Source organism: Scyliorhinus torazame, chromosome 5 (assembly GCF_047496885.1).
Source record: "Scyliorhinus torazame isolate Kashiwa2021f chromosome 5, sScyTor2.1, whole genome shotgun sequence".
In the NCBI taxonomy this organism is placed as follows: Eukaryota; Metazoa; Chordata; class Chondrichthyes; order Carcharhiniformes; family Scyliorhinidae; genus Scyliorhinus; species Scyliorhinus torazame.
Genome location: NC_092711.1, coordinates 143,275,151 through 143,290,707, shown reverse-complemented (window position 1 = coordinate 143,290,707; position 15,557 = coordinate 143,275,151). Strand labels below are relative to the sequence as shown.

Below are 15,557 nucleotides of genomic sequence, written 5' to 3'. Positions count from 1 at the left end.
TCACCTTATCTATTGAATGGAAAAAGGCCTTGGGGATATAGATCGGTCAGGATCCAAACAGGAAGAGGAACCTGGGCAGTACGTTCATCTTGATCATCTGCATCCTCCCCGCCAGGGAAAGCAGGAATCCATCCCATCTCTGTGGGTTGTTTTTGACTTCCTCCGCCAGACTGGTCAGCTTCCACTTGTGGATCCGTGTCCACTCGTGGGAAACCTGGATCTCCAGGTAGCGGGATTTGTTTTTGGGCTATTTTAACTGGGAGGCCCTCCAGCTCTGCCCCTCCCCCTCTCTGCCTCACCGGGAAATCTTTGTTTGCCCAGGTTGAGTTTGTAGCCCAAGAAGATTCCGAACTCTCTCCGGGGGAGGGGAGGGAGGGGGGTCCTCGGAGGTGTACAGTCCCCGGTAGATGGCCTCGAATGTTTGGTTGACCTTTTTTGGTTGGGCTACGGGACTGTCATGGTTGGGCGGCACGGTAGCACAGTGGTCAGCAATTTTGCTTCACAGCGCCAGGGTCCCAGGTTCGATTCCCGGTTTGGGTCACTGTCTGTGTGGAGTCTGCACGTTCTCCCCTTGTCTGCACGGGTTTCCTCCGGGAGCTCCGGTTTCCTCCCACAAGTCCCGAAAGCCGTACTGTTAGGTGAATTGGACATTCTGAATTCTCCCTCAGTGTACCCGAACAGGCACCGGAGTGTGGTGACTAGGGGATTTTCACAGTAACTTCATTGCAGTGTTAATGTAAGCCTATTTGTGACAATAATAAAGATTATTATTATACCAGTCTGCCTCTGTTATCCTTTACCGGAGCTATTTCCCTCGTGGCTGCCTTCTTTCTCAGCTGGTGATCCAGCAGGCGGCTAGCCCTCTCCGTGCTCATAAAAGGTCCCTCGTGCCTGGCGGAGTTGGTCACTGCCTTCCTGGTGGACAGCAGGTCAAAGTTCTTTTGCAGCTTCTTCCTCTCCAGCAGGAGTTCTATGGTCAGGACCTCGGAGTATCGTCTATCAACCTCCAGAATGGAGTTGATCAGTTGCTGCCTAACCGCTCTCTCTTCCCTGTCTCTGCAAGCTTTTTGGCGATTATTTCTCCCCTAATCACAGCCTTCAGTGCCTCCCAGAACGTGGAAGGTGAGACTTCCCCGTTCTGGTTGTTAGTGATGTACTTGCCGATGGCCACTGATGTTTTCTGGCAGAAGACCTTGTCAGCCAAGAGGGTCGTGTCCAACCTCCATGTGGGGCATTGGGCTTGGCTCGTCTCCAACCTCACATCCATGTAATGTGGAGCATGGTCTGAGATTACAATCATGGATTATTCCGCTCAGGCTATTTCGGAAAGCACCGATTTCCCCACAACAAAGAAGCCGATGCGAGTGTAAATCTTGTGTACTGGTGAGAAGAACGAGAATTCCTTCTCATCCGGGTGTAAGAATCGCCAGGGATCCACTGCCCCCGTCTGCTCCATGAACCGCCAGGGGTCCACTGCCCCCATCTGCTCCATGAACGTTCCCAGTTCCCTCGCCATGCCTGTCATTTTCCCTGTTCTGGGATTGATCTGTCAGTCAATGGATCCTGTGAACAGTTGTGAAGTTCCCCCTCCCATGATCAGACCGTATTCCCCCCTTCCATTCCCCCCCCCCCCCTCCCGCACCCTACTATAGAACATAGAATTCCTACAGTGCAGAAGGTCATTCGGCCCATCGAGTCTGCACCGGCTCTTCGAAAGAGCACCCTACATAAGCCCATGTCGCCATCCTATCTCTGTAACCCGTTAACCCCACCTACCCTTTAATGGAAGCCAACAAAGGCTCCATCTCCCTGCTCCAACCCCACACCTACTCTGTGTTCGCCGCCCAATAATAATAGAACAGGTTCAGCAGGGCCAAGCCACCTGCCTGTCGCCCTCTCTGAATCACCGTCTTCCGAATCCTTGCCACCTTATCTGCCCACACAAACGATTAAACCAATCTATCCACCCCCATAAAGACCAATTTCGGCAAAAAGACCATTAGGCACGGAGATAAAAATAAAAACCACAGCAAAATGTTCATCTTAACCAGCTGTACCCGATTGTGGATAGATTTAGTGCCTTCTCTGGTTATAAGATGAATTTTACTGAGTCAGAGGCTATGCTGGTGGGGAGAGGGGGATGTTGAAGGGTAAGCCCCCTCCTCTTGCTAAGTTCCCAATCAGATGTTCCCTCCCTTGGGATTTAAATATCTGGGAATGTCAATGACACCTCTTTCAGACAGCTATATGGGGCCAACTTTCCACAGCTGATGGTGACTATTAGGTGGGACCTTGCCTGGTGGTCGGCTCTTCCGATTTCATGGTGAGGGAGGATCGCCTTCATTAAAATGAATGTGTTGCCCAGACTGTTGTACCCTCTGCAAATGCTGCCTATACTGCTGTCAACCAGAGTCATTAAGGCAATTAATGGAATGATTAGTACATTTATCTGGAACAAAAAGAAACCTTACCTCAAGTTTGTTAAGCTCCAAATACCAAGAGTGTGTGTGTGTGTGTGTGTGTGGGGGGGGGGGGGGGGGGGGGGGGGGGGTGGTCTCTCCCGAATGTCAGGCTTTATCAATTGGCCTCTCATCTTAGGTTCACACGGAATTTGGTTAGGATAGACCCAACATCCATCAGGTTCGATATGGAAGCAGGCCAGTCAGTTCTCCCTCTATCCAAAACTGGCATAGACTGATTACAGAATGTATCCCATTGGAATTTCTAATGTCTACTTCATTCTAAGTCTGATGCATTTGTTAAATTATGAGACCCCGATCTCAAATACATGTGCTCCAATCTGGCTGACTTGCTCCTCCAGGGCTCTCCATCAGTGAATTCAATTCAACTGAGCCCAGAGTAAAGCACAGTGGTTAGCACTGCTGCTGCACAGAGCCAGGGTCGCAGGTTCGATTCCTTGAGTGGCTGTCTGTGTGGAGATGCGCATTCTCCCCGTGTGTGCGTGGGTTTCCTTCGGGTGCTCTGGTTTCCTTCCACAGTCCAAAGATGTGCAGGATAAGTGGATTGTTCATGCTAAATTTCCCCTTAGAGTCCAAAGATGTTAGGTTAGGTGGGTTGACGATGATCAATGCACCGGATTATGGGGATAGTGTGAGGAGTCTGCCTCGGTGAGTGCTTTTTCTGAGGGTCAGTGCAGACTTGAAGAAGCGAATGGCCTCCTTCTGCACGATAGAGATTCTGTGTCATCTATGTTATTTTAATTCGACTATGCTGTTAGTCTGTTTTGTAATATTTTGGGGTGTGCATTGTTACCCTTCTGTTTTTAGATAATCTTACCCTCTTTCTCCACTCACTGCGTTAACCTGTTAACTGGTTGTTCAATTGATGTGGCATTTCACATAGCAGCTCTAGTCCCAAAAATATCCTGCTACAAATTAATTCTCAATGTGTTGCTTGTATTTATGCGGCAATATCAGTTGTTCTACACTATACCCATTTTCCATCAATATTTCTGTTAGTCTGTTGCATTCATTATTTTAAATATAGTTTAAAAAAACATAACACAATAAATATTAAAAATCCATCCAACTCATCCTTTGAACATATTCAGTGACTCCCAGACTCCACTGGTCCCTGTGGAAGAGAAAGCCAGCGACTAACAACCCTCTGAGGGAAGAGCTGACTGGAAATATAGAAATAGCGACAGTACAATATTACACAACCATAAATAATAATAAATGTATTTTATTACAGAATCATAATTATTTAATCTGTACCATGTAAAAATACTAGACATATCTGTCTCATATTAATTTACTGTCCCTTAAATGTCAGCCATCTCCTACAGTTCTTTAATTGTGAACATTGGGAAAGAGACCATCCTTTTAGTCAGACAAATAAATGTGTCAAGCTGAGGGAGCAAAGGATGTCAATGTCTTTGAGAGAGAGAGAGACCTGGGCCAAGCTTTCCAGAGTCTGCACCCTCCATGGATTCACTTCCTTCCCCTTCAGTTGCTGCAAGTGACCAATTGAAGGTGAGAATGAGAAAAGAAATGGAAAGGGGGAGAAAAGAAAGTGTTTTACTCACAGATGTTGGAGACAGGAGGAAGTTTCACCTCAACGTCCGCTTTGTGACGTCACGAGATCCCGGTCTGAATCAGCCAATAAGAATCACTCTCTTCAACAGTGACGTTTTCGGGTCTCAGTGCGCAGGCCCGGCACGCGGACACGGAGCCCCACCCCCGCCAGTTTTCACCCTGTACCTCCTCGAGACAAAGGTTTCCAAGAAACCGGCTGACGGCTCCAGCCAGAGCGAGAAGCAGCTCGGTGAGCTCCCCCTGGACCCGGACTGCGCATGTCCCAAGCAAGAGGGGAAGTTGCACAGGTGCAGGGGAGAGCCCGCCTCCTGACCTTCCGTCTGAGGTTTAGACCATTGGAAAGAGTTGTGGAACCGGAAGGACTCTCGTCTTCCAGCCAATCTGCGCACGGGCTTTGTGTGACTGAAAGATTGAGCTTCACACAGACTGCAACCTCCTCCTGTCTCCAACATCTGTGAGTAAAACACTTTCTTTTCTCCCCTTTCCATTTCTTTTCTCATTCTGACCTTCAATTGGTCACTTGCAGCAACTGAAGGGAAAGGCAGTGAATTCAGGGAGGGTGCAGACCCTGGAAAGGTTGGTCCAGGTCTCTCTCTCTCTTAAAGACATTGACATTCTTTGTTCCAACAGCTTGACACATTTATTTGTCTGGCTAGAATGGAGGGAGTGTGTGTGGGATGGAAATTACAGTTTTGGGGGAAACAAGATGGAAAATAATATTCCATAAAAACAGAATTGTCTTTTCTAAATTTCTATCCTGTGCTGAGTAATGAATTTTGGAATCTCCTTTTACAGGATGTTCCAAGAGGAGGATTTACAGACAGAAATCTCAAACCAGACATCATGTCAGCATCTGCCAAAGACATTCAGATTCACAGAGCCTGAATATCATTGGCCTTTGAGTCTCGAGGGAGAAATGTTTGTTTTGACTACTTCAAAAGATTTTAATCATCAGTGTGATTGAAAGAGCACTGAGACACACACCAAAGTGAGAGTCTTCCAGTTAACTGACTGTGGAAATAACTTAACAGCCTGAAAAAAACATCACACCATTCATAGCAGGGAGAGACCATACGTGTTCTGTGTGTGTGAGCCAAGCTGTCAACTGATTGCCAAACCTGGCGAGTCACGTAAACACCTGCCGAATGGAGAAACCATGGAAATGTGGGGACTGTGGGAAAGGATACAAAGTCCCATCCGAGCTGGAAATTCATCGACGCAGCCACACTGGGGAGAGGCCGTTCACCTGCCCCGAGTGTGGGAAGGGATTCGCTCGGTTATTTAACCTTCAGTTACACCAGCGAACTCACACCCGGGAGAGGCCGTTCTCCTGCTTTGAGTGTGGGAAAGGATTCACCAAGTCACCCAACCTGAAGTTACATCAGAGAGTTCACACGGGAGAGAGGCCACACACCTGCTCTCAGTGTGCGAAGGGATTCATTGATTCATCCACTCTAAAGAAACATCAGCGAATTCACACCAGGGAAAAGCCGTTCTCCTGCTCTGAGTGTGGGAAGGGATTCGCTCAGTCATCCCACCTGCAGACACATCAGCGAATTCACAATGGGGAGCGGCCTTTTACTTGCTCCGCGTGTGGGAAAGGATTCCCTCAGTTATCCAACCTGCTGTCACACCAGCGGGTTCACAGTGGGGAGAGACCTTTCACATGCTCCATGTGTGGGAAAGGATTCATTGATTCATCCACTCTGCAGAGACACCAGAGAGTTCACACTGGGGAGAGGCCATTCACCTGCTCTGAGTGTGGGAAGCGATTTGCTCAGTCTTACCACCTGCAAACACATCAGCGAATTCACAATGGGGAGCGTCCTTTTACTTGCTCTGCGTGTGGGAAGGGATTCACTCAGTCATCCCACCTGCAGACTCACCAGCGAGTTCACAGTGGAGAGAGGCCGTTCACCTGTTCTGTGTGTGGGAAGGGATTTATTTGTTCATCCGAGCTGCTGAGACACCAAGGCAGTCACACTGATTAGAGACATTTTAGATGCTCTGATTGTGGTGTTAATTGTATCTGTTGGGTTTCAGTATCCACAGTATTGATTGGATGGTTACTTGAGCAAATATAAAGAGCCATTCTTCATGCCCGGTGGGCACTGCGGGGGTTGGGCTGCATCATTGACTCACAAGATAACATTTTAGTTTCAAGTTTTATAACTTTACTTTGGTAATTTGTTTTTTGTTTCACTGCCCAGTCAATGTTATTGTTTGTTTTAAAGGAGCAGAAAGAGACGCTGACTGACATCAGGTGGTGGCAGGTGGTTTATAAATGGAACATTTCACTCTGTGAACAAATCCACACCAAATAGAGATTGAGTCCACCCTAAGACTGGATTATTAATGGAGGTTCGAGCTCACACCAAACTGAAAGGTGAAGAAAAATACGCCACCATTTATAAAGGGGGAGATCAGGAATCAAAACCTCCATTCTGTTTACAGACCAGTAGTGAGAGGAGAAATCAGAGCTGTTTAAATTAATTCCCCTCCTTTCTGTAACAAGAAACACTGACTGACATGGAGTGGAGTGGGGTCAGGAGGTATCTACCTATAATGTTTCACTCTGAATAAATCCATACCAAGTACAGATTGGCTCCAGTTTCTTCCTTCACCATAAAGCTCTCAGGATTGTAAGATAGGAACACAGAATGCTTGCCAGATGGTGAAGGTTGAAAAATAATAGTTCAGACAGAATCTTACAATCCCAGTAGTTTTTGTGAGAAATAACTGAAGCAAGTGGAAATTGTCAGGGTCTGATTACTCGCCGATGTTCTCGGAGTCTGAGCCATATGACCAGTGGAAGAATGAAGTGGAGATGTGGACAGGGGTTACATCCCCACCAAGGAGGAAACAAGGTCTGGCCTCGGCATCCTCACTTCCTAACAAAAGGAAAATCAGAAGCAAAGTATTCTGGGAGCTGGGTGCCCGTCAGTTGGATCCTGATTAAAGTTTGGATTTTCCATTAGGGTTTCATTGATGAGGTTTACAAGAAAGATGATCTGTTGGATGTCTATGATGCATGACTGATTATCAAGTTCAATACCCTGAGACTTCCCTCCATATCCATTGATCCCTTTAGTCCCAAGAGCTGTATCTAATTCCTTCTTGAAATTACACAATGTTTTGGCCTCAACTATTTTCTGTGATGGTGAATTGCAAAGATTCACCACTCTCTGGGTGAAGAAATTTCCCCTCACTTCAGACATAAAAGGTTTACTCCTTATCCTCCAATTATGACCCCTAGTTCTGGACTCGCCCACCATCGGGAACGTTCTTTCTGAATCTACCCTGTCTAATCCTGTTGGAATTTTGTAAGTTTCTATGAGATCCCCTCTAACTCGTCTAAACTCCAATGAATATAATCCTAACCGATTTAGTCTCTGCTCATGACAGTCCCGCTATCCCAGGAATCGGCCTGGTAAACCTTCCCCTCCATAGCAATAACATCCTCAGATAAGGAAACCAAAACTGCACACAATACTCCAGGTGTGGCCTCACCAGTGCCCTATACAATTGCAGTAAAACATTTCTATTCTGATACTCAAATACATTTGCTATGAAGGCCAACATACATTTGCCTTCTTTACTGCCTGCTTGCTGTACCTGCGCGCTTACTTTCAATAACTGATGTATGAGGTCACCAAGGTCTTGCTGAGCATTCACCTCTTTCAATTAACATCCATTCAAATAATAATCTGCCCTTCCCATTTTTGCTCCCAAAGCAGATAATCTCACATTTATCTACATTATACTGCACATATCATGCACATGCCCACTTACTCAGTCTGTCCAAATCCCACTGAAGCATCTCTGCATCTTCCTCACAGCTCACCCTCCCACCCAACGTTGTACCATCTTCAAATTTGTAGATAATACATTTAGTTCCCTCGTCCAAATCATTAATATATAATGTGGACAGTTGGGGTCTTTGCACACATCCCTGCGGTACCCCATTGTCACTGCCTGCCAATCGGAAAAAGACCCATTTATTCCAACTTTTTGCTTCCTGTTTTCTATCCTTCTCAAAACACTACCCGTAATCCCCTGTGCTTTAACTTTACACAGTAATCTGCCATGTGAGACCTTGTCAAAGGCCTTCTGAAAGATCAGCATGAAGTGGTCCAGTGATGAGTGTGTTTGTCACAGACTCATTCAACTGTGCTGTGTTAGACGGTGGCTGCACCCAACAGTATGTGGATCAGATTGTTGGAAATGTTACCCAGATTCGCCACATGGTGAAGATCGACACAAGGTTCAGGAGTATAAAATTCTTCTTGTTTCAATTTTGTGATATCAACACATTGAAGTCACTAAAAAGAGTGGGGATTCCATGCAGCATAGCTGGAGTCAGTCACTTTATCAGGACTAGTGAAATATCTTTATGTAGAGTAAACCTTCCATAAAAAGACACAAATACAACTGGATAGGGAGCAAGATAAAGCAATTGTTTTACAAAGTCAGTGGATGTGCAGTTTACGCAATCAGGTCATTATTGTATCCCCTGAATGATAGCTGATGTTTCTAATCAGAGTGTTTGAGAAGGATTAATGGCATCGGGTGATAGGAATCAGAGAGAAACAGCATTAAATGCACATTGATCAATCCCCCATTGTCCAAATTCACTCATCTTTCAGCTCTCTGCTGAGTTCCACGTCCATTTTGAGATGAAAAATGTCACACTTTTTACCTGGTTTCTGAAAGTTTGCTTCTTGCAGTCATTCCAGCCAAAGGTCCAAGTGCAACTGAAGATTCCTCGTTGTTCTCCACAGGTGAACTTTCAACCTGTCTTCAAAACAGACTCTGCTGATTTCAGATTTGAACTTTATTGTCCTTTTTCTCTCAGAGGATTGTGCAATGTTGGCCCTCTCTGCCTCAGAAGGTGGATGCAGGTTCATTGGATATGTTTAAGGTGGAGGTAGCTAGATGTGTATTAGACAAGAGAATCAAAGGTCATTGGGTAGTATGGAACTGGAGACACAACCAGGTCAGCCATGATCTTAATGAAAAGTGGAACAGGCTCGAGGGGCCGAATGGCCTATTTCTGCTCCTATCTCATACATCCTCATCTTTCAACTCGACAAAAAACATCTTTGTTAATTCCGTAGTTATCTTGTCTCTCCCTCTCTTCGTTACATGTTGTCGTACAGTCATATAGACAGACTGGGATTGTTTCCGCTGGAGTTTCGGAGAGTGAGGGGTTGATCTGATTGAAGTAAATAAGATCCTGAACGGTATTGACAAAGTGGACATGGAAAGGATGTTTCCTGTTGTGGACGTGTCCTGAAGTAGGGGGCACTTGTTTAAAATTAGGGGCCGTCCTTTTCGGACAGAGACAAGATTCTTTCTCCCTCAGAGGGATGTGTGACTTTGGAACTCTGCCGCAGAAGGCGGGTCACTGAATATGTTTAACACAGAGGTAGATAGATTCTTGTTCTTTGTTAGAGAATCAAAGGTTATCGGGAATGTGGAGCTTGAAATACAATTGGATCAGCCATCATCTTATCAAATGGCGGAGCAGACTCGAGGGGCCGAATGGCCGACTGCTGTTCTTAATTCATAGTTTCAGATTAAAGTTCAATTTCCAGCCTTAAACATTTTAAATTCTCTTTTTGAGATAAGTTCAAAATGGTTTCGTTTTGAACCAAGAACTGGCTCTTTATTTGGCCAAGATCTTCCTTGGGCCACTTTAAGAACATCATCCAGATGCTGTTTCTGCTCAAGCAGAAAGGTTTGATATTCTCATTTGGTCTGAGCTTTAAACAATTCTCAATCTGTCAGTTTCTCCTGATCCCATTCAGATCGGATTCCATTGAATTTTTCCTGAACAACATCAACAGCCTCCTCGTTTTGGATCTTGCATTTTCTTTCTGAACCTTCCACACATTTCACCAATCAGTTTACACCAATCGTTCTGAGGTTGTGACTGGTCTTTTGATCTCAGTCCAGTGGTTTGGATTTTTTCCAGCTGTATCCTGCATCTCACTAACAGGACCATTTAGTTCAGTGTTAATGGTCATTAACCCTTTCTGCTCATTCCGAGATCTGGAGGGTAGGATGCTATTAAAATGAATGTTTTGTTTTTTTGCACAAGTAAAATCAAACAGCCAAGTACTTTGTAAACCACGTCTGGGCAGCAACTAAGAGAACAGAAGGAACAGGAAAGATTAGGGAACAGGCTGTTCTTTGACTATTAAATGTCTCAATTGCAGAGCGCTGTGAGCCAGGAAGCAGGCTGGTCACAGATGAGGTGTTGAATAACCAAGTAAGAGAGAGAGTGAGGGGAAGCCATCCCCAGGGAAACAGCTCAGCTTCAGATGAAGTGCTGAAGACAAAAGGCCAGTTTGTGCAAAAGATCATTTTCTTTGCTAAACCGAAGACCATTCCCAAGTCCTGGCCACTTAGGCCGTACCGTGTGGTAGTTACTGGCTAGATTTGACCAATGGATTTATGGTTGTTGTTTGGGAAAAGGAGGGGTCTCGGTAGAGTTGAGGATTATGTGGGAAATAGATGCCTTTGTGTTCCCCGTCTTTGAGAGACTAAGTGCTCACTGTTAATGTGCCGAAGTATAAGATTGTTCTTTGTAATGTTTCATTATCTTTCATCTACTTTACTGAAGGCTTTTATTGTTGTTTAATGAAAGAGGGTTGAGTTCTCACTGTTTCCACAGACCTTTCTCACTAATGTCCAAAAAGACAAGCCACCACACAAACCAGTGTTTCAGGGTGGAACACTCTCCCACTTCCACGGCGTTTCGGATCAGCTTTCAGTCCTTCCTGTGCCACTGTGAGATTTGGAAATTCTTCAAAACCTTTCCCCACCTCTTTTCGTGTCCGTCACTAGAATTGTTCCATCGATATAGTTTCTTCCATCAATTTGTTCCTTAACTGGATCACAGGTAACTGAGGGATTTCACAAGAAACTTCTTTACCCAGCGAGTGGTGAGAATGTGGCACTCACTACCACAGCGAGTGGTTGAGGTGAACAACGTGAATACATTGAAGGGGAAGCTAGATACATACATGAGGGAGAAAGGAATAAAAGGATATGCTGATGGGGGGAGATGAAGAGGGGTGGGTGGAGGCTCATGTGGAGCATTGATATTGACAGAGACCAATCAAGATGACTGGCCTGGCCCTATGCTGTCGACTCAATGGAACAGAGGCAAATGTATTTATTTTAGATCCAACTGTAGTGGGGGGAAAACACTATTTACTATCCAGGGTAAAATAAATGTCCTTCATCAGCTTTTTAGGGTAATCTCAGTGGAAATATGCTCTCCCAGGCTGTTACGCTCCCGGTCGGGACTGTTAATATTTAAAGAGAAATCCAAACACTCAGTAATTAACTAAAAGAACCGTAACACAGGATTACATTCCTCTTAGCAAAACAAACTTTAATGGAAATTAAACAAAATGAATAAAGTTCATGCTACTAACCTAACACTATGATTGGTAATTATTTAAGTTCTAATCCCATTCTACATTCAGTGCCACCCAAGGGTTCCCTTACACACCAGTCGACGAGGACCCAGGTTCGATCCCGGCCCTGGGTCACTGCCTGTGTGGAAATTGCACATTCTCCCCGTGTCTGCGTGGGTCTCACCCCCACAAGCCAAAGTTGTGCAGTGTAAGTGGGTTAGCGATGCTAAATTGCCCCTTAACTGAAAAGAAAAATTGTGTACTCTGAATTTATTTATTTTTAAAATCTGTATGAATATTGGCCTCGGGGGCATTATACAGCAGACGAATCCAGGAGGCAAATGTAGGACCGATTGCAAATCTCCCCAAAATCTCAAATAAATAGTTCCATTCCAGCCTATCAAATGTTTTTCAGCATCCAAAGACACAATAACCTCAGGCTCCAGAGCAGTGGAGGGGGAGAGGACAATGTTTAAGAGGCGTTGAGCATTGGCCGACAACTGCCACCCCTTCACAAAGCCTGTCCAATCTTCAGGCACGATAACTGGGAGACACGGCTCCAGCTGGAACGACGCCCTCAGCCAACAGCTTAACATCGGTGTTCAGAAGTGAAATGGGTCCGTACGACCCACCTTCTACTGGGTCCTTGTCCCCCTTGAGGAGCAAAGAAATTGAGGCTCGAGTAAGGGTCAGGGGTAGTGACCCCCTGCACAGCGAGTGGTTAAACATGTCCATTAACAAAGGTATGAGCTGCTCCGAGAACATTTCTAAAATTCAGCTGGGAAGCTGTCCGGACCTGGGGCTTTGCCAGATTGCAGCTGCCCAATACACATCAATATTCCTGCCCGGCACAGGGGGGAATCCAATTCCCATCTCCTGCCTCCCTCTCCGGTCGAGAAATGTGAGCCATCCAAAAAAACCATCATACCTGATGTGTTTGGAGGCTCCGACTCATACAGCTCACGGTGATATGAACCGAAAGCTGCATTAACCTGGAGAGGAGCTGATCCAGGTTACCTTCCTTATTCCGAAGGTGATCAGCCTTCTCTCCATGTTTGTGCAAGGTGTCCCTGGAACACCGTAACTGACCCACAGCCTTATCCATCGATATCAGTTCAAATTGGAGCTGTAATTTCTTCCTGTATGTCAGTCGCTCCGGTGTTGGGACAAGTAAATATTGGCGGTCAACTTCCAAAATGGAGTCCACCAGTCTTTGTCGCTCCAATCTCTGTTTTCATGGTGTGAGCTTTGTATGAGATCATTTCCCCCATGATTACATCTTTAGGGCCTCCCAGAGTGTGGAAGGAGATATTGACTCTGATTTGTTGAGCTTTGGCCGCAGACAACCACTCACAACATTTGTCATCAGACCTCAGCGTGGTGTCGAGTCTCCAAGGTGGGCGTTGGGAAGGGCCAAAATCAACAAAATGAGGGGAGTGGTCAGAGATGACAATCGCCGAATATTCGGCTGCCGCCACTGAAGAGAGGAGGGACTTAGCAACAATAAAAAATCAATTTGGGAATAACAAGACTCCACTAAAATTACATTTAAGTTCCTATTCACAAACTTCACCCACTGTCAGCAGCAATAACAGCAGAATCCAACCCCTGTCATCACTCGTGAACTCGCTGGTGTCTCCGCAGGTGTGTTGACCGAGTGAATCCCTTCCCCCACATCGTGCAGGTGAACGGCCTCTCCCCAGTGTGAACTCGCTGGTGTCGCCACAGGTGTGTTGACCGAGTGAATCCCTTCCCCCACACCGTGCAGGTGAACGGCCTCTCCCCAGTGTGAACTCGCTGGTGTCTCCGCAGGTGTGTTGACCGAGTGAATCCCTTCCCCCGCACCGTGCAGGTGAACGGCCTCTCCACGGTGTGAACTCGCTGATGTCTCCGCAGGCTGGATGAATGTCTGAATCCCTTCCCACACTGAGGGCAGATGAATGGCCTCTCCCCACTGTGAATTTGTTGGTGTCTCCGCAGGCTGGATGAATGTCTGAATCCTTTCCCACACTGAGAGCAGGTGAATGGCTTCTCTCCAGTGTGAATTCACTGGTGTATCCGCAGTGTGGATAACTGAATAAATCCCATCCCACACTGAGAGCAAATGAATAGCTTCTTCCCAGTGTGAACGCGCTGATGTTTCCACAGGGTGGATGAATGTCCGAATTCGTTCCCACACTGAAGGCAGGTGAATGGCTTCTCCCCAGTGTGAACCCGCTGGTGTGTCTGTAGGTGGGATAACTGAGTGAATCCCCTCCCACACGGAGAGCAGATGAACGGCTTCTCCCCAGTATGAACTCGCAGGTGTGTCTGCAGGTGGGATAACTGAGTGAATCCCTTCTCACACGGAGAGCAGGTGAACGGCCTCTCCCCAGTGTGACTGCGTCGATGAGATTCCAGCTCTGATGGGAAACTGTTTCCCTTCCCACAATCCCCACATTTCCACGGTTTCTCCAAGTTTTGGGTCTCCTCGTGTCTCTCCAGGTCCAACAGTCAGTTGAAACCTCGTCCACACACACAACACATGTACAGTCTCTCCCCGCTGTAAATGGTGCGATGTGTTTTCAGGCTGTGTAACTGGTTAAAGCTCTTTCCACAGTCAGTGCTCTGGAACACTCTCACTCGGGTGTGTGTGTGTCTCGGTGCTTTTCCAGTCGCACTGATGTTTAAAATCTTTTGGAAGTCAACAGGTCGGGCAAACATTCCTCCTTCCCGATTTAATGGTTGATGAACCGAGTGACTGTCAGATCTAGACGTGATGTTTGAGATTTCTGTCTGTAAATCCTATCCTTTTAACATCCTGTAAAAGGAGTTTACAAAAGACATCACTGTCAGTACAGGATAGAAATTCAGAACAGATTCTTTTAATTTCTTTGGAACATTCTTTCCTCTCTCATTCCCCAAAGTCTGTAAATCTCCATCCCACACACTCTCCCTCCATTCTCACCCTGCTGTATCTAATATTCACCCTCCCAATTCTGCTGAAGATGCTGATTCAGGCTGATTGACAGATCCATGCTCACTGCTTCCTGTCCTGGACACAGAGATCATAAGAAATAGGAGCTGCAGTTGGCCATTCGGCCCATCGAGCCTGCTCAACTATTCAATGAGATCATTGGCTGATCTACCTCAGCACCATTTTCCCAAACTATTCCACAGTTCCCTCGATCTGTTCAATATCGAGAAACCTATCAGTGTCTGTCTTGAAAATACTTGATGACTGAGGCTCCACGGTCTCTGGGGCAGAGAATTCCAAAGTTTCACCACATCCTCGAGTGAAGAAATCCCTCCTCATCTCAGCTTTCTCTCCATTTTCCTGCCTTTTCCCCATAACCCTCGACCACCTCGCAGGTTTCGATGGGGGAGCGGTGATGGTGAGCGTGCCTTTTGTTTCTCTTTGTTTGTGGCTGAGAGGATGGGGGAGGGGTGGACTGTAAGGGCGGAGGGAAGTCAGCGGCCTTGGCCGGGGGCCACCATGCTAGCTGGGCGGGCTAGTTAACGGGAGTGAAGTGGGCTATTGACAGGAGGAAGGGGTGGTGGGGGGAGGTGGGGGTGATTGGGTTGTTTTTTTGTTTGGGTGATGGGGGTGGGGGGGGGAAAGAGGGTTTCTGAATTGACTGCGGTTGGTGTGGCGCAGTTGGGAAGGGAGAGATGGCGGCAGATTTCGGAAGGCGGGTCTGGTGACCCGGGTTGGGGGCTGGCTTAAAATGGGATCTGGCTGATCGGCAAGGGAACCCCCCCCCCAGGCTGGTCAGGTGGAACATGCGAGGGTTGAATGGGCCGGTTAAACGGTCACATGTTTGTGCGCATTGGAGGAGCCTGAAGGCGGATGTTGTGTTCTTGCAGGAGACGATCCTGAAGTTGGGGGATCAGACGAGGCTGAGGAAGGGGTGGGTGGGGCAGGGGCTCCACTCGGGGTTCGACATGAAGATGAGGCGGTGGTGGTGTTGGTTAATATGACAGTGGCTTTTGAGGTGGGGAGCATCTTGGCCGAGTCGAGGGGTAGGTGCGTGACCGTCAGTGGGAAGTTGGGGGGGATGCCGGTATTCCTGATTTATGTCCAGAATTG

The 15,557-nt window shown here is 46.8% G+C and overlaps 1 protein-coding gene across 1 annotated transcript; it reads left to right on the top strand.

The window, feature by feature from the left end:
* Nucleotides 1-4,213: 4,213 nt before the first annotated feature.
* On the top strand, nucleotides 4,214-6,655 carry LOC140419937 (uncharacterized). Its single transcript, XM_072503991.1, has 2 exons — nucleotides 4,214-4,512; nucleotides 4,854-6,655. Exon 2 carries the CDS (start codon nucleotides 5,204-5,206, stop codon nucleotides 6,047-6,049), a length of 846 nt encoding a protein of 281 aa, XP_072360092.1. The 5' UTR covers nucleotides 4,214-4,512; nucleotides 4,854-5,203; the 3' UTR covers nucleotides 6,050-6,655.
* Nucleotides 6,656-15,557: the final 8,902 nt, after the last annotated feature.